Below are 20,233 nucleotides of genomic sequence, written 5' to 3'. Positions count from 1 at the left end.
ATGGCTTTTTGGGCATATTTTGAACTAAATATAACCAAAAACAATTTCATGACATACAGAATTTTAATTAACTAAAGCAATTATTTATGCTCTATGATTATTTCTTTGGGGACTTGGATCTACTACTTTTGATGATATAAATTACTCTGCAGCACAAGTCATTTCGGCGTTGAGGACATGCAACATTGAATAAACTTTAATGGGTATATTTATTTGCTGGCCAAACCAAAATATCCTCCATGACATTGGCGCATATTAAAGATAAACGAGCCGGAAATTTCAAAAGGTTACAGCCGGAGCCGGAGTGTGGGACGTACCGAATTCGGGTCAATAAAAAATGAATGAATGAATGAATGAATGAAATTAATTCAATTAGTGGGAATTTGATTTAAACTAATCTCGTACTAAAAATTGTATTCTTCTATGTATCATTTCCATAAATCAGTTTGTCATTTGTACATAACTTATTACAAATCATGGCTCAGGACAGTTGCTATTTAATAAAAAAATTAATATTTTATAAAAATATTTTTTTTAGTCACATGGAATACAGAAATTCCAATACTGCAAGAAATTCCATTTGGATGTGTTACCTAACTTTGCAAGAATTATGAAAATCGAGGTTTTTAAAATAGGGAAAAATACTTAATTTCGTTACCCAACAATTTGCACATTAAGTAAATGCCATCATGTTACGCAATCTCCTCACTTGATTTAATAATTCAAATACTTGGTTAAGTATCTGCGATAAAGATAAGAACAATTTCGTCAGTTTAGCTCCATTCCATTAGACAATTTCCTTTTATCTATGCCCTATTGATTCCGAGGTGCTCTTTGTTACACAATTTCCACATTCTTTTTACCCAAGCCGATGTCCCGCTAAGACATTATCACTCCCAAAAATGCACACATTACCTGAGTGCGATAACAAAAGTTTAAAGTTGCTGCACCCACCCACAGATAAGTATGCAACTCAAACAAAGAATCGATTTCCATTGTCGCCCATATATATTTCTGACGCATTTTAATCCTGAAATTCTCCCGAATTACATCACCATTCATCATCACCATCGTCCAGTAAAATTCCGTCCCATTTAACACGACCCGTATTGTTGCCAAATAACCCAGTTTTATCAACAAGTTATCTTCATTCAAACCGGGTCACTGCTTATCATCATCACGGCACGGCGTTATTCATTCCATGCATGCAAACTGCACAATAAAATCATCCTCACGAATCTCAAATCTGATCCGGAATGCCATGGACAGAGATGAAAAAACAGCCGTAATTTCAATACTTAACTAGTCGTCGTCATTATCAATCGTACGTAACAGTCTGGTTCATTGCCTTATTGTCTGCAGGCACGAAAACACTTGACGAAACGATTCAGTTTAACTGAACACAATTAAATATAATTATTTGCTAATTCATAATTATGATCAAATTTCGATACCTGCTCATTTGTGGCGTTGCGGCCAGCATTTCTTCCGCTGCGCCCGTGTCGTCGCCAGGATTAGATCCGATTGTAAGTTTATTTATCGCCAATTTCAAATATGTGCAAATTTGTATACTATTTTATACTATTTGCGCAGAAATATTTGCAAAATTTTGGATGGTTGGACATCACAAGTATTGATGACACTCTGACCCTCGATTCTGACCAAGTGATCACCGCCCTCCAAAATTTCCAAGCTTTTGCCGCAATTCCACAAACCGGAAAAGTTGACGCCACCACGGTCAACGTTATGACGCTTCCTCGTTGCGGAGAAACAGATACTGATATCGTCGACGAGGACGTCGAAACGGTGGACAGGTCGCAAGGGCACAAGGTCCTCCGGAGAAATAAACGCTTCGTGCTGCAGGGAACTCGATGGAAGACGAGAGAACTGAAATACAACATTTCCAAATATACGAACGACATTTCGCACGACGAGGTCGACAAAATCATTTCCTCGGCGTTCCGACAGTGGGAAAATGTCGCGAATATTTCATTCTTTAAGGCAACCCAGGGAAAAATTCATATTGATATTCGTTTCGAAAAGAGATATCATAATGATGAAGAGGTAAATATTTTTTGGCTTGGGGAGAAGATTCACGGTCAGTTTGGCGAAAGTCTAATTGGCAGAAATAAATTTTCGCTAATGTGATGACAAAAAATATCATGAAAGTAGATTGCGAATTAGTCACATTTATATATCCTCATTTTCGCCAAATGGGATTATTTTGTGGCAAAACTTTTTGGCCAAAAGGGTTTTTGCAAAAAAACTGACGGTCTTCCGGGGGGGAGAAATTTTATATTAAACGTTAGCATTTTAATTTTCTACAGACTTTTGACGGTCCTGGTGGAACTACGGCACACGCCTATTTTCCAATTTACGGGGGAAACGTACATTTCGACGATGACGAAGCCTGGACGACCGGTCAGGACTCGGGCGTCAATCTGTTTCAAGTCGCGACGCATGAAATTGGTAAAGTCAAGTGGTAAAAAATTTTAAATTCAAAGCTTTGATAAAACTCGTCATGAAATTTACAGGTCATTCTCTCGGATTGGAGCACTCCGGTAATTAATTAAATAATAATTATGCTTAATTAACTAAGCGCTGAAGACTAATTATTATTAATTCTAATTTAATTGTTCAAGATGTCCAAGAATCAGTTATGGCCCCATTCTACCGTACGTTCCGAACGGATTTTAAACTCTATCAGGACGACATTTTAGCTATTCAGGTTTAATCATGATAAAAATATGCACATTTTCTTGCAATTTTACTCAAATTTTATAAAAATTTATAATTCCAGGCTTTATACGGCAAACGTGTCCTCACAATTTGTGACAATGTCAAAGTTGACGCTGCAACGACGATGATCGATGGAAACACGTATCTCTTCACGGGTAAATTTTTGAAAATTAAAAATTTGTACAATAATTTCCAAATCAAAATTTTAAAAAAATTTCAGGAACATTTGTCTATCTTCTCACAAAAGAAAATGAAATGTCGCTCGAATCTCCGACCGCAATTATGGTCGCATTTCCCGGCCTTCCAAACAATTTGGATGCAGCTTTCACCCGTTCAAACGGAGTCTCGTATTTCTTCAAAGTATTCAATTTTCCGAATTTAAAAAAACCTGATAAGACAAATTCCTAGCAAAAATTTCTTCCCGCAGGGCGACGAATTTTGGCGCGTGACAAACATGACCGTCGAAACGGACACGTTTCCGAAACAGATTTCCGAATATTTTCCCGGCGTTCCGACCCCGATCGATGCCGCGTTTGTGTATTCCATCGATGAAAATATATATTTCTTTAAAGATTCCCAATTTTGGAAATATAATCACCGCATCGCTCCCCCCGTGTCGGACCCAAAACCGATTTACATGTGGCCGGGTATCCCGGAAAACGGTCTGGACGCCGCGGTCAGCCTGTCGGACAGTTATGGGAATAATTTCACCTACTTTTTTAAGGATAACCAGTACTGGAAGTTTAATGACAAAGCGTACTCGGTATTCCTCTCACAGCCGCCGTATCCCAAAAGGGTGTCCACCCACTTGTTTGGGTGCAGAGAGTGACAAATTTTTAGTGGTATGACAGGTGTCAGATACTCACAGGTTTATGGGCGCATTTCTTAATTTTAGGGTGACAATTTATTTATACACAAAGCAAAGTCCTGATTTCCTAATACGCTTCTAATTTATGTTTATGTTTTACGACAATAAAAAATATTTAGCGTTTTAACCAGTGATTTTTTCCTAGCATGTTCGTGATAAATAAATTATTTAGTCATGATTTGTTAGCCTAACAATTTATACGCAAATTAGGAAAATAAGTACATTTCAAATTTATTTTAGGGCGTAATTTTAGCCTAACAAATTCGGCAAATATACATATTTCTAGTTTATTTCGACAAATGTACACGCTTTTTAACCAGTACAAAACACATCTCCAGCATTATTTTTGTTATGCTGTGCATGGATCTTCTTTACCCTCCGGCTTAAACAAACTTAATAGCTCGTATTTTTTTACACTCTTCTTTGCATGTCATGTATGAATGTATGCAATCATTCGTGTGCCTAATTCGCTACTAACTAATGGCTATGTAACCATATACTTCCACTTGCATTTCCACCCACCATATAATAAGCATTCCCCTTTGCGTATAAGTTTTGTACTGGCTTTTGCTGTATGTTTGTTGATCATCTTGATTCGTGGAATCATGCACATTGAAAATGCCATTCTTTTAACATACTTCTCAATGCTATACATATTCCATTCCGTGGAGTGATATCATTGATACTCTTCTGTATTAAATATTACTGGATAAACTTTAAGACGAAATCAACCGACAGTATTTACTGGTTAGTTTCACGTTCAGATTTCATTTAAGGAAAGTGCACAAGTTCAACTTACTGCGTTCGTCTTGAAAGAATCAAAATTCAATCGGCGTTCAAGTTTTTGTTTGTGTATTTCAAGTTAAAATTCACTACTGACAAGTTATTTAACTTTGCAAAGAGGAGTGAGTGAGTCAGTAACAAGGACATTACACTGTTTGTGTCAATTTTGTATTTATGTGTGTAACGTTAAGTCAGCTCATTTAACAAAGACTATTATAAATAAATATTATAATGCATGGGAAATATGTCGTGTTTACCTTTTTTGTGCACAGTGAGGTTACATTATGCGAATATAATATTTGGTCAATGTGAATGTGAAGGTCTTATGCAAAAAATTTACACCCACACATTTATTTATTCAGTGGTAACATAACATCCATGGAATAAGATATTGGAAATATTTTCCATGCTCTCAGGTTCAGTTTAACCATAAATGTGAGCAGACAGACACAGCCTTCTCTTATGCTCAATATTAAAAATTCGCACTGCGAATTAGTGATTAGTTATTTGCCAATATTTTGCCAAAGTTTAGTGACTGGATTGATATTTTTATCCCGTCGAGAAATAAACCCGTATACGATTACAAGATTAACAGACACATTTAATTATAATTACTCATTTTGCATGCATATGTGTATACGATGAGTAATTTATGTTTATGAGGGGATAGATAACATAACATCCTAAATTATTTGCATATTTGGGCCTGGCTCGTTTCTGTGACTAATCAACAATTTAATTTTGCCCTGCAAAAGTAACAATTCTTGTGCTCAGTGTAATTTTGTGGATAAAAGTGTCAAATTTTTGTAAAAATTAAGAAAAAATGACTTCCCAAACGAATAACTCTCGAAGTCTGACTCACAAACGGATCCTTATCACAGACGTGGAAAATGGTCAGTAAAATTTTAACCAGAAATATGAAAACTTTTCAAAATTCTGGTCAAAATTTTATTTTGTAATCTTTCAGAATTTGGAAAAGAGCTCTACACCGCGTTGCGAATTGAAGGCTGTCTGATTTTCACCTTTGTTCGAGAACTCTGCCGTTTGGCGAATGTCATGTCGGAGTTTCCCGACCTCGTCCCCGTCCTTCTCGACCCCACGGCTGCCACCACGGCGGGCGACGAGGGGCACAAACTCCTCTCCAGTTTCCCCTCCTTGGACCACGTCGTCAATCTTTCGGGCGACCCAGGACTCGAAATCGTCTCACGAGCACTCGGAAGTTGGAAGTGAGTCGTAAATTTAAAATAAAATAAGGTTAATTTGGGAATAATGATGTTTTTTTCTATTTTCAGAATTCACGACTTTGGCGAAAACAAGACGAAACCATTAATTTCAAAAATGAAGGATGCCGGAAATAGTCAAAACCTGATTTTTCACTCGTCCGCAGGGGTAAAATTTTTACAATTTATGAAAAAAACTGATCAAAAATCTTATAATTGTTTAAAATTACACACAATTTCATAGAATCTCATGAGCAAAATTTTTTACAATTTGTACAAAAATTGTTGACAACACAAATCTTATCATTTTTTTGTACATTTAACAGAATTATGAGCAAAAATTTTTATAATTTGTGCAAAAATTCATCTTATCATTTTTGTACATTTCACAGAATCAGAACCTCATGAGCAAACTAAAAGCAAATCTAAACCCTCGCTACACTGATTCCGCGACCGCCCAAGTTTCCACCAGTGTTCGGAAATCCTTCAAAAAATTCTTCTCAGGATCTACCACAACTTCAGAGACGAATAATAGTCACCCTCCTCCCGCCACAAGTAGCACGCTGGCACAATCCGTCACTTCCGGAAATAAGCATGCCAACGAATTCGCCTCGATTGCAGCCACATTATCGCAAAAGGTCAAACCCACCAAAGAATCGCCTCCATCGTCCTCCTCTCCTTCGCCACGATCCACCCCGACGCCCAGTTCGACACTTCCACCTTCCACCAAAGGTCTGGAAACTCTGCCCGAAAAGAATGAAAAAATCCGCTCCAGTATGCTCAAAGTTAACAAGAAAACGGTCAAGAAATGGGCAAAACTGTTAAAAAATATGGAAAAAGATCAATTCTCACAGTTAAAACAGCTCGACAAAAATCTCACTACGTTCAAAAAGTCGGAGAAAAAGTCCCTCATGGCGCAAAATGCGGGCGCCAACGCGGCCACCGCCGCCCGATCGGATGTCCTCTCAGCCGATACGACGAATCGAATCATGGCGTCACGCGAGGCCAGAGTGGATCGCGAAGTGGATAAAAAAGTCGAATCGAGGAGGGACGCTGACACGCAGAAAATCGCGGACGAGAAGAAAATCAAGATGGAAACTTTGACGAGGAAGCTTTACAGGAAAACGGTAGTGAAACAGATTGCAGAATTTAACAAGATTAAGCAAAAGTACTTGGTGTAAATGTAGTTTTTTTTTGCGAATTCAAATTTTTTGTACAACGAAAAGATTTGTATTTCCTAATAATTTTTGTACAATTAATGAGAGATACAGAATCATGGAGTAATAAATTACAAACTTTTTTTTAATTACTAACATAAATATTTCGATAACAAAAAAAATTTAATCAAACAGTTCATCCGATTTACTCTCAATTTCATCCGAATCCAATTTCTCCCCATTTTTCGTGCTATTTCTCCCAATCACTAAAATATGGTAGTGCATTCCCCTGTGCAATTGGGCCTTCAAAGTCACCGTCAAATTGGTCGGTTGAATATTGCAACTCGCTCCATCCCCACTGGTCCAATGATCCAGCGCCACAATTCCGGTAAGTTTGACCCCTGAAGGAACACTGCACTGCGTCGTGACAGTAATTTCCGGCGTGTCGGGTGACCACTGTCGGAAAATCGTAATTCTCTTCACGACAAAATCTAACTCTGAATTTTCCACGCCGTCATCCATTTTGCAGACGTGTCGAGCAGGCGTATCGGTCACGGTGGTCCAAGCCGTCCATGCGTTTCCGGTGATGACGGAGTTTTTCGTGAGGCCTTCCAACACGTCGGCAGCGTCCAAGAGAAGACCTGGGTCAACTTTCGTGCCAAGAAGTGACGATTCTAAATAAACAAGCAAGCTTTCAATTATGTTAATCTTTTAAGCATAAAATGCTAAAAATAGTTACCTTTTTCACCCTCAAAATTAAAAAGTTTGTCCCAATTCGTATCGTAGTTGAGGTCCAAATCGTTATCCTCGCGGTTCCGAGATGACCACGAGGATTGAAATTCAGTCATCAAAATGGCCCATGCAAACACGAGGGTGGCGATTAAGGTGAAAATTGCCCAGTACCAAAGCATAGCTAAAATAAGTTAACTTGACGGATAAGATGGTGATGATAAGACACGAATAATGACTAATTTCCATAAATACTAACCATGTCTCCCAAGTTTTGATGATGCCGTCACATTATCGGTTGCTTTCTCTTCAGGAATGTTTTCTGAAAATTTCAGTATAAGTGTAAAACGTTAAAAAAATGATTTTTCAAAATCCTGAAGTGCAAAACGTTAAGAAAACTGATTTCCTTACTCAGCACGGAATATCCTTTTTGCGTCTGCTGCATTTTTTGCAAATTTTTGCTATATTTTTTTGCAAACTATATTTTTTTTCGTTCTACTTTATATCACCGCTAGCTTATCACTCCGGTCAAGCCGGAACTCAAACTCGGTTTTATGCCAAGTATTTATCTATGCAAAGAAGAAATGTTTACCTTGTCGGTGCCACTCGATACCGTGTCTGGTTAGTAAATATCTGTAAATACATACACAATTTGCACTGGAGGAGAGTATGCAGGGCAAATAATGTTAGAATTTGCACGCCTATACTTCCGCCTTGATGGATGAATTTTTGTCTACTTTTTCGCTTCGATAAGGTCTGTCTGATTCTGACGTTATGAAACATTCTAGTTTGTTTTGCATAAAAAACCCAAATAATTTTTATTTACAAATCATTCCACAGCTAAATGTTGATTATGTAGAGGTAGGTGTGCATTATTTACTAATAATAAATATGTCAGTCATTGGTCTCTATACGAAATACTCCATTTTATTAATACTCAGCATTCATATATATTTATGTATACACATACTTACATTTTCAATGCGAAATTAATTAATAGGCAATTGGAGGCAATTGTGACTCGGTCATTATTAATTATTACAGACATTCGTATTGCTTATACCGAATTGTAATTTACATACATTTTTCAGAATCAAAATTGTACAATTCAGAATTCATGTTAATTATGAATATGCATACAAAATCCAAGGAAAAATAGGAAAAACCGGGCAGCTGGAAAAGATCTGACATCTGTAATTAAAATCGTAAGATTTGTCGAATTATCGATAACGACGTCAAAGTCACTCAGAAAAAAACGCTTTATGCATGAAAATCATGACGCATTTTCTGAATATTTAGAATTTAGAAAGCAGGTTGCCTCCTGCTTTCTAAATTCTAAATATTCTCTGCATTATAAATATTTATCAGTTATGTCATCTATTTATTAAATAATGAGGGTATTCATTACGAGTTCGCATGTTCGCATCGCAACATAACTTTTTCGACATTGCGAATTTTGCGAAGCAATGAAGTGAAGACACTTCGCAAATGAAAAAGTTCGTAAAATTTTATTAAAATGTCTCGAATTTTGCAATGGGAATAAACAAGGTCCCTAAAAAGGGGAAATCTTAGTGAGGGAGTGCAATCACAACTAATAAATAAAATTAGATTGGAGAATTTTTGCATCACCGCTCTCGGTACCATTCTTACTGGGTGCAGTATAAATTTTTCTTTGCATACGCATGAATTGTTAGTTTTATTGAATAAATTGAGGAAGGAATACATTTTTACTGTGTAGTGAACGAGAAGTGGGTTAAATTAACTGAGGTAGATATGTAAGATATGATGGCTAAATAATTATGAGCTACGTATTTGTTTAAAAAAATATACAAATTTCAACTTCATATATTAATTTGGCTACTCTATGCAAAATCATCGAACCTTTCGAGGGAGCAAGTGTTCTATTTAAAGGATTAATGCTTCCAGTAAAAATGGTACCGAGAGCGGTGATGCAAAAATTCTCCAATCTAATTTTATTTATTAGTTGTGATTGCACTCCCTCACTAAGATTTCCCCTTTTTAGGGACCTTGTTTATTTATAACTTTTAATTGGGTGATTAGATTGCCCATTGGATAACTGCATTGCACTACCCCTTTTCAGTAGTTTGATGCGGAATAATTTTATTAAATGCTGGGTGTTTAAAATTGAATAAATCCGTTATTTCTTAACCGATTTATATCATTTTGGTCAAAATGTCCGGCCTAGATTACTAAACACCAAAAGACCTGATCTGGAGGTGCAACACCAACAACAACAATTTCACGCAGTTTACCAAGCATGTTACAGAAGCAACGATTAGTTGTGCTGTTTACAGTTTTGAATGTAATTTGTTTTCAATTTATTAGTCTTGCGTCGTTGTCAATGGCAATGATTCGTAGCACGAGGAGGAATTTCGGAACTTCAAATTGGAATAACTAAGCCAATTCTTAACGGATTTTGATATATTCATACTTAAAATTTTCGGGATAAACTGCCCTACAATTCGTGGGTATCAAACTGTTGATAACGTTTGCTAGTAACTAGCAATAATTACAAATGTGTTTCTAAGGCTACATTTTTGCCCATAATTCCGGTCAAGATCACGTAATCGCTTAGTCGGATCAGATCCCGTTTCTATATTATGGAACAATAATCGGTGCAAAATTTGATCAAAATCGGTTGAGAAATGACTGAGATATCGCAGATGGTCACTTTTTTGGGGTGGGTCAAATGCGTACTTAGTATTTTTTTCGTTGTTAGGTATTTGCCTCACTAAGAAAAATACGTTAATTTCCATTAGTTACCGAAATTTTGCATCTGAATTAATCTGAAATTTACCAAATAAGAAAATTCAAAAATTTGAATGGCAAAACTTTGGTAACTAATGGAGATTTATGGACTTTTCCCATTGCGAAATTTGTGAAAAATATTTTGCTAACTAAATACTAGCCTTGGAGATGCGCAAGTTCGCAAATCAATTTTCAAGCCAAATTGTTTTGCGAACTTGCGAACTTTATTTTTTTGCGAACGTTGCCAACGATGCGAACTCGAAATGAATACCCTCAATAAGTACAAAATGACTCAAAAACTGTCATGCATATTATTATGTATGTCACACTATCCTTCGCCTTCTCCGTGTCATGAAATGTACACAATTCAATGTGACAACTTTTCCTTATCTTTTTTCAGAGGAGGTACGTATACACATATCTCAGAAGTCATTATTTAACGAAACTAAATACTTATTACTCATCCATCCATCCCAGTAACGATAAACATTTACTTTAATCTCCATTGTAAACTAAATCTATCCCAAAATTTCTTATCTTATTTTCCCTCATGGTAAATACACTGGAAGCAGTATTGATTCTAGTTTCAGTCAAATAATGACATTTTTCATGTTGGAAGAGACTTCTTCTGAGAATTGTTCATCAGTTTGGGCCGAATTTTGGAATAAGAATAAGTGTGTCACTAATAAAACTAGGCAAAAAAAGCAGTCAACGAGATAATAAAAATCAAATATACGATAAAAAAAAGTTCCCGACATGAACAAAGCATTTTTTCTCGTCACAGATGTCGACGTTGTCGGTATGAAAATTATTTTGAAAAAAAGTTGACAAAATTTATTTTAAAAAAATTCATCCGTTCAAAATTTTATGTTCAAAATTTCCTAGACGGATCCCACCAACTTGTCCACCGTCTCTCCGACCCAAACTTGAACACGACGGTGTACGCTCTGGTGCCGGATTTTCAAACGTTGCGAAACTACCGTGGTGAATTTCCTCACACGAACTTTATCTATTTGGACTTGAACAAGAGTGTGAACGTGAATAAAGAAGTGTTATCCTGCCTGCCTGAATTGGACTGCATTTTAAACTATTCGGGGGACACGTTGTCAAATTCGTTGCATCGCGTGAGGGGAATTCATGTTTCAAAGTGAGGGTTGATATGTAAAATTTTTGTGTCGGGAAAGAAATGTTTATAATGTTTAATGTATGACTCATCTCCAAAGTCGACACATTTTTAATTATTTGTGGGCTCTGGGAACTTATTTTAAAATTCAGGACGACAGAGTAGGGCGTTGCCAATTTTTTAAAAAATTTTATTTTTTTTAAAGATTTTTTTCTGTGAGTGACTTGGATTGATAATTTTACAAATCTTAAGATCATAAACATTTGTCAGATTTTTTTTCGTCGTAGCGGAGTTTGTATCCCGTTTGACCCTCCAAATTTTGACAGTTGTTGAAGGAAGAGATCTCTAGTTTAAAAAACCTTCAGAAATTTGGAACTCTTCGAAACTGGCTTAAAAAACTCACCGTCATTCTAGGCATCATTCTAGACATCCTATTAATCAACTTACTTACAACTTTGTTAGTATAAGTTTGTTTCGTCCAGAATTTTTAAATAAATTTCCAGAGCAAAGAAACGATTTAAAATGTGTTGATTTTGACGATGGAGTCTTGCGTTAACACACATTTTTTTAAAAATAGGACGACTTGCTTCGACGCCGACGAAGTTTCACTCACCACAATTTACGAGGTATTGGAAGCCCATAAGAAAAAAATTGGCACTGTGATCATAAACGTGCGGAAAAAGGTGGTACGACAATGATCTACTTTCCTAATATTTTTAATTCTCCTTAAGTTCCACTTAAATTATATAAATCCAATTAAATTTTCTCGCCTTTTTCTACCCTTATTTTTATTATACCGAATTACAGATAACACTCGAAATATTGACAAAAACTATATTGTCAAATAATAACGTAAACTTTTTTCCCCATTTTTCCACCAAAACTTCCTTGTAATCCAATCAAATCAATAAATTCCACTTGTTAAACGATAGGACCGCTATGACTGCTCTGGCGCCGAAGCGTTGGCCAAACTCGTCAAAAAAGAAAAGATCCGTCGTTCCCAGGAAAACTTCGAGGCCAAACTTTACTTCCGTCCAGGTCGTAAATTCGTCCTACCGACCTCATCTCGATCCCCATCCCCGCAACCCCCACTGCTTTTCATGGAACGATCCTCCCCCTCACCACCACGACCACCCTCCAGCTCAGCCCTGCTGGACCCCGTCCGTCTCATGAATATGGGACCCCTCTTCCTCCAAGAGACGCAACCTCTCATCCCCCCAAAATTTCCCGGAAAATGCACCATTTTCTCGTCCATCTTCTCGTCCATGTTCTGCTGCTGCTGTTTTAAACGCTGCTTCCCCCCAAAAATGGACCCCGTAACGCCCCGATTTCGATACGAACAGGAAATCCGAGCCTACACCAGGGGCGAACAACAGCTCGTTCTCCGCCGCAAGTTGAACCGAGTCCTCGACAATGCGGAAGTCGAATGGTATCGAGTCATGTCGCGGGTCGATAGTGACGAAGTTCTCAGGATTGAAGAGCTCTCGGTGCAGCATAGGGAAAAAAAGAGGAAGGCTGAGGAAGAGGAGAGAGCCAAGAATCCTGTCGCCCCCAGGAAGAAACCTGACCTTCAACTGACCCCCAGGTAAGTTTGGGGCTTATCTGTGTCGTATATGTCATACATATTTGTCATAAATGTTGTATTTGTCATAAATGTCGTATTTGTCATAAATGTCGTATTTGTCATAAATGTCGTATTTGTCATAAATGTCGTATTTGTCATAAATGTCGTATTTGTCATAAATGTCGTATTTGTCATAAATGTCGTATTTGTCATAAATGTCGTATTTGTAAATTTGATCATGCAAGTCACAATTTCAATGTAACCGACATTTGTGAGAATTTGAGCTTGCCATATTTGTAACAAATTTTGAAATTTTAAATGTCTGACAATTTGAACATTTCTAACATGTCAATTTGTCAATTACATGGCATCCCTACCCAGAACGAGTTGGACATCCGGCCCGATCTGCGCCTACTCGCCGCACAAGAAGAAAATGGTGTGCAACAAGAGGGTCACCTTCGTGTGGGACGAAGACCGCGATTTTCACGAGCGTGCTGACGAAATCAGGAGAGAAATGAAGTACGAAAAGCAGGTCAAAGAGGCGGAACACTACTCTTTGTGGGTGCATCGCCAGATAAGCACGTTGAGAGGGACGAAGGACAAATATTTGGCGAAGTATGATAAATACTATTTCCAAACGTTCCGAAAACCTCCACCGTTCGAGTGAAGTCGGGCTAAATAGTTTAGAAAAGTTAGTACAAATAATAATAATAATTTTTTAAATTAGTGGTCATTTCAGAAATTTCGTATTTTTTTTATTTACTGTTCTTAGACCAAATCATTGTATCGTTTTTATAAGATTTTTTAATAATAAACCACAAGTCGTCGTTGGTTGAAATGTCGCCTTGTTCTTGTTTCTGACTTGTTCTGTGATGGTAATAATTTTTAAAACGTGTGGTGGTGGGAGCATCTTTTTCATTAATGGAATTATTTTCCACGCCGAAATCCGGCTGTTTTTGTGCAGAAACTTTGTTGGGGGCGGGGGCATAAAATTGTCCAAACTAATTTCATCCCCAACATGACGTATGTCTCCCTCGTCACCAATCTCGTTGTCAAATTCGGAAATAAATTGGTCCCCTTCTGGTTCTCGGGCCCCGTAGAGATTTTGTATGCCACGGATATCATCTTCATGCAGGTGGAAGTTCATGGGGTCGCGTCTCGGTCGAATCAGCATGTTCATGACGGCATCCTCTTCCTCGGAATGTTCCAAACCTAGGGCGTGACCTGATCAGAAATGGAAAATTTTAAGTCTGAGAATACCTTTATATCTTTTGGTAATATTTACAAAAATATTACCAATTTCGTGGACACAAACATGCAAAAAATTGACTGCTGCCTCATCGTTGTTATTATTATTGTCGCTCTCGTCACCAGTAAAAATCCAGTGAATTGAATCATCAAGATGGATATCGCCCTGTCATCAAAGCCACAACTGGATAACAATAATTTTTGGGTAAAATAAATCCGCCTAGAATTTTGTCTACCTCTAATTCATGATGATTTCCACCCCCTTGTCGAGAAGGGAAGAACGCATGCGCCACCGCGAATCCCATCGCTCTGTCGCCAAACGGCATATTGTCGGAATGCTCACCTTCCACGAAGGCGATTTTAATTTCGGCGGGTTCCTAATTAATTAAGGTCATAATTACCCACGCAAAAAAAACTGATAACAACTTATCAGAGGTCAACGCCGACCAATTTTTCGGAGGCGTTGCGCAGCGTCTCAATTTTGAAGCAATAGAAAATCAGAATTATTGCCGGCGACGACACGCGGCGCAGGATTGGCGGCGTTGACCTCTGCAACGTATCTCCACATCTGCTTGATTGCGATGGGGTGACAAATATGTAGACGACATTTATGCAAATTGCATAAAAGTCGGTTGCATATTTGTCGTACCACCATTACTTACCCACCACCCGACCTGGACCAAACTAATGTTTGCGACTTGTTCCCAAATTCTAAAAGCTGTCTTGACATCCTCCTCGAAACCTTGTCGCCTTGCGGAGGACCGTCTCGGTAAATTTTGAACGGCATATCGTAACCGAGAGTACGTCCACCCCCGAGATGTTGACATGTCCCGGGTCATTTGCATGTTTCGGGTCAAGTCCATCCTTTCCGGGTTGGAACAGCGGGGTTGATTCATCATCGTGATGGAAGACTCGTCCAATTCCCCAGATTCGGGGAGGTGGTAGAATTTTTGGAAACTTTTCAACCCCTCGGACATCGCCATGCTCATATTGTTCCCGTATTTTGAGGAGAGATCGGACCCCTTCAGGTAGCCATACGTCAACAGGAATGACTTGGGTAAAAAATTCATAAAAATTTCATCGATTTTATTATTATTGAAACTTTGAAACGGTGCAAATTTTCACCAACTTTCTGAGTAAAGTTAGTAAAATTACGTATACTTTTAGAGTAAAACTAATGGCTGAGACAAAACGGTATCCAGTATTTATTATTTAATTCTCTAAAAGTTGGGAAATAATAATTTTACAAGGTTTACACAAATTACTGCAAAACTTTGTTGGTAACCTTTGTCATTTGTAAAATTGCGTATAAGTTTTACAGTAAATTACTCCTATAAAGTTGAAAAGTTTGAACGTTACTCTTAATTACTTACCTCTTAATTTTTCTAAAAGTTTGCAAAATAATTTTACAAAACGAATGTTTTCGTAATAACTTTTATTAATTTTAACTCTATTTGTGCTGTGTAAATTAACTTTCTGGGCAACCTTTGTCAAATTAATTTTATAGTAAATCTAATTTCAGGAACTCAGCATCTCTTATTTAAATTTCTAAAAGTTTGTAAAATAATTTTAAAGTTTATACCCAAATTACAAAGTAAGTGTTTTGAATAAGTGGTGTCAATTTTAATTCTATTTACTCTGCGTATGTAAATTACTCACCATTCCATCATCGCTACTTGATATTTCGGACGCAACGGCCCATAATTCTCGTCCTAATAAGACTATGATTTTAAGTAGAATTCCACACACCAAGAAAAAATTAGTACGCATATTATAGCGTCGGTAGAAAAGTGTATTTTTATTAAAAAATTAATATGAAATTAGTCTCGTCCACTAAACCAAGTTACAATTAAATTGTGGAGTTTGTGCGGAACCACCGGAAATGCGGTTTATATAATTAATCGAATTAATTATCGGATAATGCAGCAATGTGTGGTAAATAAACCCACAAGCAAATATCCATGATACATTTGCATACGTATTTTTGTAAGAAATTCATGAATACCGCAGGTACACCTTTTCAGTATATTTTTACACAAAAAATTACAAATTCACGAATCGACGTTTACACTGACCAAAATATAAATATTCCTGAAATTTGAGCTAAATTTTGTTTTTCCAGCTCACAAAAAGTATAATTTCTCATATAACGATTTGTCAGGAAGGAAATGGACAAATGTTTAAAATTAGTTTTTAAATAAATTTGCATATTACATAATGCATTTGCATATATATTTCCGTGCCAAATTCTTCAAATCTTTTAAATTAAAGTTATGTATTTACACACAAATTCCAAAGTCACTAATCGACATTTAATCTTGAAAGAAAATAAAAATGTAAATATTCCTGAAATTTGAGCTAAACTCGTTTTTTTCTCCAGCTCACAAAAGCAATAATTTTCCCAAATAACGATTTGTAATGTAAGGAAGGAAATGGACTAATGTTTTAAATTTATTTTTAAATCATTTTGCATATTATATAACGCATTTGCATATATATTTGCAAATCCAAATTCATCAAACCTTTTAAATTAAATTTGTTATTAAATAGTATATTTTCTATAAGAATTCATCGGGCAGCTCCATCATCTTTTAAATAAATATTTATGTCCTTACACAAAAATTCCAGATTCACTACCAATCAACGTTTAAACTTGAAAAAAATGTAAGTGTTCTTGAAATTTGAGCTATGCATGCTCTGTTATTTATCTTGCTCAAAAAAAGTATAGCCCAATTCTCATACAATGATTTGTAAAAAAGGAAACGGAAAAATTTTTTAAATGGATTTTAACAATCTATTATACATTCATAATAGATTGGCATACATATTTCTGTAAGAAATTAGCCATACAAGATAAATCTTCTAAGTGTACATGTGTGTACATAAAATTTTAAATTCACTAATCGTCGTTTAAACTTGACAAACATGTGAAAATTCCTGACATTTGAGCTAAACTTTGTTTTTCAGCTAGCAAAAGTACAAATTCTCATATAACGGTTTCTATTTAGTGAAGGAAATGGACAAACTTTTAAAATGGATCAATTTATTAAAACATGCCTTATAAAATCGCGTAATTAATTTTTTTGTCAATCATTTAAAGGTAAAAAATACTTAAAAATACAAGGCTAAAATTTTTCAAAATTTATATGAAAAAAAATTTTTTATAATCATGTTCATCAAGTTTTACCAATAAGAATTGTACAAATTAAATTATCTCCCTTGCAAATTACTTACACCATTAAGGAAGCCACCCTCCAAAACATGGTTTGATACAAGTATTCGATAACTTTAATATAATCAACTAAACAATTCATCCTCTCTTCTTCATCAAAATTCCTCTGCACTCCAAAAGATGGAAAGTCCTCCTGCATATCAAAGGCCGACGCGGCGAGGACGACCTGCTTCGTAAATCGGTCCGTGATACATTCCACGATATATTTCAAGTAATCCGTCTTCTCGCGTTCCGTATGTTTCCAGAATTGCCGTCCAGTTTGGTCGCACCCCACCGAGGGGTCCACCTTGCGACATCGAATCCACTTTGGAAACTGGCCCAACGGCGAGTCATGGCTTTCTTTAATGAAGTCACTCAACTCGTAGTGCGTCGGTGGTCCATGTCCGCAGAAGAAGCAGGGTTCCCTGTCATAAAAATTGACCAGATTAAAAATTTGACCATTTCATTCCTCAATAATTGTTTCGTGAGAGTTGGGCGATAATTTTTGCGAGCAGAAGAAAAGGTTTGGCTCAAATTTCAGGAATTTCAGGAACGTTTTTCAAGTTTGACGTTGGACTCATTGCCAAAATCGTCAAAATCTTTATTTCTCGGCTCTGGGAATTTATTTTAAACTTATGCACGACAAATTTGTAGAGCAAGTCGTCGCCAATTAGTTTAAAAATATACACCCCAGATTTTGACAGTTTTTGAAGGAGATTTCAATTTTTAAAAAACATTCAGCAAAATTGAAGCTTGTAAATTTTCAGAGCTTAGAAATGATTGAAAATCTGCTGATTTTGACAATTTTAACGATGACTTATCGAGTTCTACGTTAAACTTTTGATTGGTGAATTAAATTCACCAATTCCAAATTTTGGAATTTTTATGTAAATGCATATATATTTTTTTAAATCATTTACCTGTCATCAATCGAACGAACTGATTCACACGCTTCAATCCGTTCCTTGATGCTGAGCCGTTTGTAAACTTCGAGCACAAAGATGGCCTTATTTTGCAGAGTTGATCTCCAATCTTCCTCAATATTGGGATACTTTTTGCCAGCATATTCAATATAAACGACCATAACTGGGATAAAACCTAGCACGAGGGGGGACGAGTGGAGCGGATATTTCCGTAAAATTGAGCCCGGTTCGGAAAAGAAGGCCAAAATGTCTTCAATTTGGCGAAAACCTTCCACCGTGAAGGGAGCATCTTCATGAGCGAGATGCTGCGCACTGGATTTAAACGCTTCAATTTTACTCCGCATGTCCGACATTTTTTGCTCCAAGATACGCTTATCCATTTCGCCGGTAATCATACTCCAAAATATTTCGCTTTTGTGTTGGGTGACTGATCCGATAAAGTCCAGGACGTGGGCGAGGCCTTCAAAAACCTGGAACAGATTGGACAATTTTAATGCAGGACTGAACGACTTATCGCCAAAATCTCCATATTTTAAAGTATTTCTCGGCTCTGGGAATTTATTTTACAATTCTGGAAGACTAATTTGTAGAGCAGGTCGTTGTAAATTAAAAAAATATACTTTCTAGATTTTGAAAGTTATTGAACGAGGAGATTTCAGGTTTAGGAAGCCTGCATAAAAATTGGAACTCATCGAAACTGGCTAAAAAACTCGACGCCATTCTATTAATCAGCTCGCAGACTATGAATTTGCCGTCCAGAATTTTAAAACAAGTTCCCAAAGCTTAGAAATTACTCAAAATGTGAATTTTTTAACTCACGATGTCAAGCTCGGGAAGTAATCCGCCCAATTTCAACCCAGTTATGAATTTTTCAAACTTTTCTATTTCTTCCATAGATTCTTTATACTCGACCAACTGCCAGGTTTCTTCGGATGGTTTGTAGAACATTTTGCTGGTGTCGATGTCATCCATCGTCATTGCGAATGCGTGCATGATGATGTCTTGCCAGTCGGGGGGAAATTGGCTCATTGCGGAGGGCAGGAGGACGAAGGTCGAAAGACAAAAGAGTCCCAGACCAAAAAGTACTTTTTCACGGAACTTGGACATTTCTGGAAGTAAAATCGGAAATTAATCACCAAAAGCAATAAAAAATTAATTAATCCGTTATGGAACCTTAATTTTGATTCAGGTTTCGTTATTTTGGATTTATGTAAATGGCTTTTGATAGCTTGAAACTTATCGTTACTTTTGGAAAAATCTTGAAAATAACTAAGTCACCGAGACCATTTGGAAATTGGTTTAAAAACCGAATTCAAATTATTTACTTACCGATCATGAAATAATGCACGTAGAGGTTTGCAAATACCTCAATCTATCGCGAAAATAATTTGATTAGTAAGTTGATGAACAGGAAAATGACGAGTAAATAAGAATTTATTCCAGCATCTTTGGTATTTAAAGAAAAATGACAAAAATTGCGTATGTCATGAATTGCTTCGTTAAATGGATAGCTTTGACTTCAAACCGATATGTACTTATGTACCGTACGACCTCAAGAATAATGCAATTGCAAGCTCAACATTACTCTCAATTTATTCATACATATGTAATTTATGCATGATAATTAAGATGTCTCATCAACATAAATTATTGAACTCGTACTTAATTGAGATTATTGGTCAGATCACTGTAAACTCACTCTTCCTCAACTTTTGTCTTGATCAGCGATTATTGTTCTGTTCTCAAAATGAACACTAGCATATATATCATCAAACTATTTGTAAATACAGTATTCTGCAGTTTTTGATCATGCATTTATTTACATAACGTCTTTTTACATAAATAAAACCACCTTTTTACCAGCATGTGAAATAAAATTGATCCGAAAAATGCATGGTC

At 36.5% G+C, this 20,233-nt stretch overlaps 6 protein-coding genes across 11 annotated transcripts; 3 read left to right on the top strand and 3 right to left on the bottom strand.

The window, feature by feature from the left end:
- Positions 1-1,252: 1,252 nt before the first annotated feature.
- Positions 1,253-3,741, top strand: LOC110860652 (matrilysin). The gene is made up of 8 exons (XM_022109738.2): positions 1,253-1,526; positions 1,594-2,064; positions 2,328-2,469; positions 2,535-2,561; positions 2,643-2,728; positions 2,801-2,894; positions 2,960-3,099; positions 3,167-3,741. The coding sequence occupies exons 1-8, from the start codon at positions 1,437-1,439 to the stop codon at positions 3,566-3,568; spliced, it is 1,452 nt and encodes a 483-aa protein (XP_021965430.1). The 5' UTR covers positions 1,253-1,436; the 3' UTR covers positions 3,569-3,741.
- Positions 3,742-4,195: 454 nt separating this feature from the next.
- On the top strand, positions 4,196-6,929 carry LOC110860654. Its single transcript, XM_022109744.2, has 4 exons — positions 4,196-5,283; positions 5,358-5,616; positions 5,683-5,779; positions 6,003-6,929. Exons 1-4 carry the CDS (start codon positions 5,214-5,216, stop codon positions 6,789-6,791), a joined length of 1,215 nt encoding a protein of 404 aa, XP_021965436.1. The 5' UTR covers positions 4,196-5,213; the 3' UTR covers positions 6,792-6,929.
- LOC110860659 lies at positions 6,818-8,061 on the bottom strand. The gene is made up of 4 exons (XM_022109750.2): positions 7,908-8,061; positions 7,756-7,818; positions 7,507-7,680; positions 6,818-7,441 (listed from the first exon to the last, which is right to left on the bottom strand). Exons 1-4 carry the CDS (start codon positions 7,939-7,941, stop codon positions 6,951-6,953), a joined length of 762 nt encoding a protein of 253 aa, XP_021965442.1. The 5' UTR covers positions 7,942-8,061; the 3' UTR covers positions 6,818-6,950.
- Positions 8,062-10,830: 2,769 nt separating this feature from the next.
- Positions 10,831-13,813, top strand: LOC110860653. 6 transcript variants are annotated; one of them, XM_035860479.1, is made up of 6 exons: positions 10,831-11,064; positions 11,151-11,412; positions 11,966-12,014; positions 12,196-12,240; positions 12,321-12,973; positions 13,334-13,813. In XM_035860479.1, the coding sequence occupies exons 1-6, from the start codon at positions 11,022-11,024 to the stop codon at positions 13,617-13,619; spliced, it is 1,338 nt and encodes a 445-aa protein (XP_035716372.1). In that variant the 5' UTR covers positions 10,831-11,021; the 3' UTR covers positions 13,620-13,813. The 6 variants fall into 6 exon arrangements, with proteins under 6 accessions (XP_035716372.1, XP_035716371.1, XP_021965431.1 ...); XM_035860478.1 differs by having other exon boundaries at positions 11,966-12,071; XM_022109739.2 differs by having other exon boundaries at positions 11,966-12,074.
- On the bottom strand, positions 13,683-17,422 carry LOC110860655 (matrix metalloproteinase-14). Its single transcript, XM_022109745.2, has 5 exons — positions 15,860-17,422; positions 14,863-15,252; positions 14,437-14,577; positions 14,249-14,366; positions 13,683-14,176 (listed from the first exon to the last, which is right to left on the bottom strand). Exons 1-5 carry the CDS (start codon positions 15,968-15,970, stop codon positions 13,731-13,733), a joined length of 1,206 nt encoding a protein of 401 aa, XP_021965437.1. The 5' UTR covers positions 15,971-17,422; the 3' UTR covers positions 13,683-13,730.
- Positions 15,820-19,789, bottom strand: LOC110860656. The gene is made up of 4 exons (XM_022109746.2): positions 19,664-19,789; positions 19,154-19,443; positions 18,332-18,804; positions 15,820-17,836 (listed from the first exon to the last, which is right to left on the bottom strand). Exons 1-4 carry the CDS (start codon positions 19,668-19,670, stop codon positions 17,431-17,433), a joined length of 1,176 nt encoding a protein of 391 aa, XP_021965438.1. The 5' UTR covers positions 19,671-19,789; the 3' UTR covers positions 15,820-17,430.
- Between the last annotated feature and the right edge of the window lie 444 nt (positions 19,790-20,233).

This window comes from Folsomia candida, unplaced genomic scaffold (assembly GCF_002217175.1).
Source record: "Folsomia candida strain VU population unplaced genomic scaffold, ASM221717v1 Fcan01_Sc033, whole genome shotgun sequence".
In the NCBI taxonomy this organism is placed as follows: domain Eukaryota; kingdom Metazoa; phylum Arthropoda; class Collembola; order Entomobryomorpha; family Isotomidae; genus Folsomia; species Folsomia candida.
This window is presented reverse-complemented; position numbering and strand designations above follow the sequence as displayed.

Bases quoted from the DNA above. Each gene is read 5' to 3' on its own strand.
- LOC110860653 (XM_022109739.2), top strand. From the start codon at position 11,022: ATGAACAAAGCATTTTTTCTCGTCACAGATGTCGACGTTGTCG. The intron at 12,241-12,320 runs GTAAACTTTTTT...GTTAAACGATAG, and splicing joins CTATATTGTCAAATAATAAC to GACCGCTATGACTGCTCTGG. The intron at 12,974-13,333 runs GTAAGTTTGGGG...ATCCCTACCCAG, and splicing joins GACCTTCAACTGACCCCCAG to AACGAGTTGGACATCCGGCC.
- LOC110860655 (XM_022109745.2), bottom strand. From the start codon at position 15,970: ATGCGTACTAATTTTTTCTTGGTGTGTGGAATTCTACTTAAAATCATA. The intron at 15,253-15,859 runs GTGAGTAATTTA...TTTTTACCCAAG, and splicing joins CAAGTAGCGATGATGGAATG to TCATTCCTGTTGACGTATGG. The intron at 14,367-14,436 runs GTAGACAAAATT...CTTTGATGACAG, and splicing joins GAAATCATCATGAATTAGAG to GGCGATATCCATCTTGATGA.
- LOC110860656 (XM_022109746.2), bottom strand. The intron at 18,805-19,153 runs GTGAGTTAAAAA...AATCTGTTCCAG, and splicing joins TACTTCCCGAGCTTGACATC to GTTTTTGAAGGCCTCGCCCA. The intron at 17,837-18,331 runs GTAAATGATTTA...TTTTTATGACAG, and splicing joins GTTCGTTCGATTGATGACAG to GGAACCCTGCTTCTTCTGCG.
- LOC110860659 (XM_022109750.2), bottom strand. From the start codon at position 7,941: ATGCAGCAGACGCAAAAAGGATATTCCGTGCTGA. The intron at 7,681-7,755 runs GTTAGTATTTAT...AACTTATTTTAG, and splicing joins ATCAAAACTTGGGAGACATG to CTATGCTTTGGTACTGGGCA. The intron at 7,442-7,506 runs GTAACTATTTTT...TTGTTTATTTAG, and splicing joins TAATTTTGAGGGTGAAAAAG to AATCGTCACTTCTTGGCACG.
- LOC110860652 (XM_022109738.2), top strand. From the start codon at position 1,437: ATGATCAAATTTCGATACCTGCTCATTTGTGGCGTTGCGGCCAGCATT. The intron at 2,562-2,642 runs GTAATTAATTAA...TAATTGTTCAAG, and splicing joins TCTCGGATTGGAGCACTCCG to ATGTCCAAGAATCAGTTATG. The intron at 3,100-3,166 runs GTATTCAATTTT...TTCTTCCCGCAG, and splicing joins GAGTCTCGTATTTCTTCAAA to GGCGACGAATTTTGGCGCGT.
- LOC110860654 (XM_022109744.2), top strand. From the start codon at position 5,214: ATGACTTCCCAAACGAATAACTCTCGAAGTCTGACTCACAAACGGATC. The intron at 5,284-5,357 runs GTCAGTAAAATT...GTAATCTTTCAG, and splicing joins TATCACAGACGTGGAAAATG to AATTTGGAAAAGAGCTCTAC. The intron at 5,617-5,682 runs GTGAGTCGTAAA...TTCTATTTTCAG, and splicing joins CGAGCACTCGGAAGTTGGAA to AATTCACGACTTTGGCGAAA.